The sequence below is a fragment of the Propithecus coquereli genome, unplaced genomic scaffold, assembly GCF_000956105.1.
Source record: "Propithecus coquereli isolate 6110/MARCELLA unplaced genomic scaffold, Pcoq_1.0 Scaffold111, whole genome shotgun sequence".
NCBI lineage: Eukaryota > Metazoa > Chordata > Mammalia > Primates > Indriidae > Propithecus > Propithecus coquereli.
Genome location: NW_012135081.1, coordinates 4,211,241 through 4,214,712, shown reverse-complemented (window position 1 = coordinate 4,214,712; position 3,472 = coordinate 4,211,241). Strand labels below are relative to the sequence as shown.

Here is a 3,472-nt window from a genome sequence, read left to right as displayed (position 1 = left end):
GCTGCAGGGAGGAAAGACCCATTTACAGATTTTTAGTGAGCTAGGATGACGCCATGGCACTCTAGCCCGGGCAACACAGTGAAACTCTGTCTCAAAAAAAAAAAAAAAAAAAATTTAAAAAGATGCTCTTGACAAAAATTATGTACACTGTGTCCCTGGCAATCGTCAAAGTATTTGTTTCAATGATTCGAGTACTTCACTTTTTAATTACACATGGCCAAATCTGGGGGGATGCTGCAGGGAGGAAAGACCCATTTACAGATTTTTATGATCCTGTCTGTCCCTAAATTTAAAAAAGACTTAGGACCGTGTGTGGTGCCTCACACCTGTAATCCTAGTACTTTGAGAGGCCAAAGCAGGAGGACTGTTTGAGCCCAGGAGTTCAAGACTAGCCTGAGCAAGAGCATCAACTCCCATACAAAAAAACCAGAAAAATTAGCCAGGCATGGTGGCATGCAGCTACTTGGAAGGCTGAGGCAGAAGATCGCTTCAGCCCAGGAATTTGAGGTTGCAGTGAGCTATGATGATGCCACTACACTCTAGCCAGGCAATGAAGTGAGACTGTCTCAAAAAAAAAAGCCCTTAGAAAATCAACAAGCTATCAGGATGCACTTAAAAATAAGAATGAGGGAGGGGGAAAGGGAACAACAAACCTCTTCCAGTTTGTCAATGATCATAGCAAAGGCTTTGAAGATGGCATTAGTGGGTCCAGCCAAAGTGATAATTCTCTCAGGACAATTCCCTTCTGAGATGTTGATACGTGCACCACTCTGGATAAAAACAGAGCCAAGAAAGGTTAAATAGACAAAAAAACATGTGAGCATGTACAGGATACATACCCCTGCTAAATAAGACATTCAAAGAAGCTGCCTACATACACAGTCCAGATACAAGGCAAAGTCAGCGTCATTTCAAACATTGCTTCATGTCTCTCCTCTAACACAGCTTATAGCAGCTGCCTTTAAGTCTTGAATGAATTCTGAGACATGTCAGAACTACATTTCCTGAAATACTACGTCATTATAAATAACCAAGGCAGAAAAATACCAGCTTCCCCTATTGAGACCTTCCTCCAACCTCTCAAACAGTTTATTTGTTTTAAAGGTTTTTCACTTCCCAAATTAACAGTCCCAAAGTCTCCCATAACTTACCTCCTCGCGCATCTTCTTAACTGATTCTCCTTTCTGTAAGAGGAAAAGTCAAGCATGAGCTCCAACTGCTATTTCGACCCAGAATGACTAAATGGTAATTAGAGTTGAAGTGAAATTGTCTTACCTTTCCAATGATACTGCCAACTTCCTACAATAGGGAAAACTAGTGTCAATAAGAGGAAACTCAGAAGTATTATTATGAAAAAGAATTTTAACTGTCCAGCTAACCAACTGTTATCTATGCTAATTACTACCCCCAAGAACAGAAAGATTTTTAAGATTTACTGAGGGGAGAGGACTTATTCTTTTCCTTGCTCAAATTTGAGTGAAGCTATCAAAGAATTATGAAGGAATAATGATGCAGGCTTAATTAAACTTTGTCTCTGTGTTTAATATAAATTATTTTTTAAAATATCAAATATATCTGGCCGGGCACGGTGGCTCACGCATCAAATATATCTTCCCTCTTTACAGTTTCCTAAAATTGTTTGAGCAGAAGAAATCTACATATCACAAGCTATAGCAACCTCCATGAGAAAAATCTTACCATTCAGGTATGAGACAGCCTTTGGCTCTAGCCACTAATGAAGACTTTCCTGCTCAGTGGAGCTTCCTAGTATAAAGTCTGTCCATTTTCCCATTACATTCACATCTACTCCATTAGGGCAGAGTGCTAAAGCCAGATGCCCCACAGTGCTAATCTGATGAGCTCCAAGATGCATGTCTGCTCTTCCTGGCCCCTCCCCCTAACAGTTACTATGACCCAATTTCACAAGCTGGCACATACCTTTCCATGCATAAGTAGCCGGATGGTGAGAGTGACATTTAATCCACCTTCAATCACACCGGTGTCCATGTCGAGCACTGTTCTGAGGAGCTGGACTTTGAGTAGTCAAGTCTTTGGTCACTGGTGGGGGTGAAAGCCAAAAACTGAAATGCAGACATGGCCAAAATCAGAGGAGAAAAAGAACAGAGGAATTATTTCGCAAAGTTATTTTCACCATTATCAGTGTTTTGTAGTTGACACTTTTCCTTAAATTACAGCCTATCAGCTTGTATACACACCCAGCACAAGTGCATAACATTTATAGCTCAGGTTCTGTTACAGAGTATAGAAGGCGACTTTCCAGTTTGCTCTCATTAATGATAGGGTTTCCGCTGACTCTCAGGATGAGGACGGTTCCTTCAATTGGCAATGATTCTAACGGAACTGCTGAACATGCACCGGTTGTCCTTCAGCAGAATAAGCTTCAAAAGGATTCAGAAACACCTGGAAATCATGAGGGCAAACCTCAAACTAACCAACTACAGTGAGGGCAAATAACCTTCTGCTTCCCTATTGGGTAGCAGTGTAAGTTGAAAGCTAGAGATAACACATGTAAATTTTCTTAGTGGTAGCAATTTCTAGTTAAAGAAATTGAGGTATCACATTACAAATTTCAAATATTGATAGATGACAGCAAAGAATTTTAAAAAGATTTAGATCAACCTCACTGAAAAAGGCATTATCTGAGATGCCTTCCATGCAGGCTGGGGTTCACGAGCCCCCTTTGGGAAATGACTCAATACATTAAGTACAATCGAGTCCTTTTCTCCTATTCCTTCTCTCAACCCAACTTGATAATTACTCAGATTTGAGAAATTTCCCATGTTTTTGTGTATGAACCTTTAACACCATTTGATTTTTACTCAAGTTTATTAAACTTTAAATTTCCTCCCAAAGAAAACAATCAAAACTGGTATTCCTAAAATTTTATTCTGTAATTGTTTTTAGCAACAGCAGTAAGGTGCCTTTGCTACCCAGGACAGCCCTTTCCCCCACTCATCCTATGAAACAATGTACCTAACATTTCTGCTTCGGAGTAACTAGTTACTTACAGGAAGAGAATTTGTTTTTGGATATGCCTTTGCCTTCAATACCTCCTCAGTACCCAATCCTGCTAGCTTTAAAAAGGTTTCGCTGATTTACCTAATGACATTTTAATATCCATCTCTTCTCCTACAGCTAGTTTTCCCTCTTCACAAAACCAGTCACCATTTTAACTCTGCTCTAACACAAGCCCATATACTTAAGTATTTTAAGTGTTTAAGTGGTTGCCACACTATTCTGTATATAGCAAACACTGTCCTCTGGCTACCTCAAGAATTTAAGTGATTATAAGAGATTATGTAAGTGCATCCCCAAAGCACATCATTTTCCTATTTTCAGAATACAATTAATTACTGGCAAAATCCCAGAATTGAACACTTTTCACTTATGGAAAAATAGTGCTCGGTGGAGGGAGAGCATTATGTCTGCCAGAATGACTTTCTTTTTTTTT

General features: G+C 39.5%; 1 protein-coding gene across 11 annotated transcripts in view; it reads right to left on the bottom strand.

Moving 5' to 3' along the window:
* The window catches only part of PCBP2 (poly(rC) binding protein 2), a 28,083-nt gene that overhangs the window by 18,480 nt on the left and 6,131 nt on the right, over positions 1-3,472 (bottom strand). For 9 of the 11 annotated variants that reach the window (XM_012653128.1, XM_012653165.1, XM_012653180.1 and 6 more), the window contains exons 2-5: positions 1,939-2,081; positions 1,276-1,299; positions 1,152-1,184; positions 654-770 (exon numbers count right to left, since the gene is read on the bottom strand). In XM_012653128.1, the coding sequence (XP_012508582.1) occupies positions 654-770; positions 1,152-1,184; positions 1,276-1,299; positions 1,939-2,007 (243 nt within the window). In that variant the 5' untranslated portion in view covers positions 2,008-2,081. Of the gene's footprint in view, positions 1-653; positions 771-1,151; positions 1,185-1,275; positions 1,300-1,938; positions 2,084-3,472 lie in introns of those variants that run through there. The other 2 variants (XM_012653143.1, XM_012653135.1) reach the window with 2 other exon arrangements.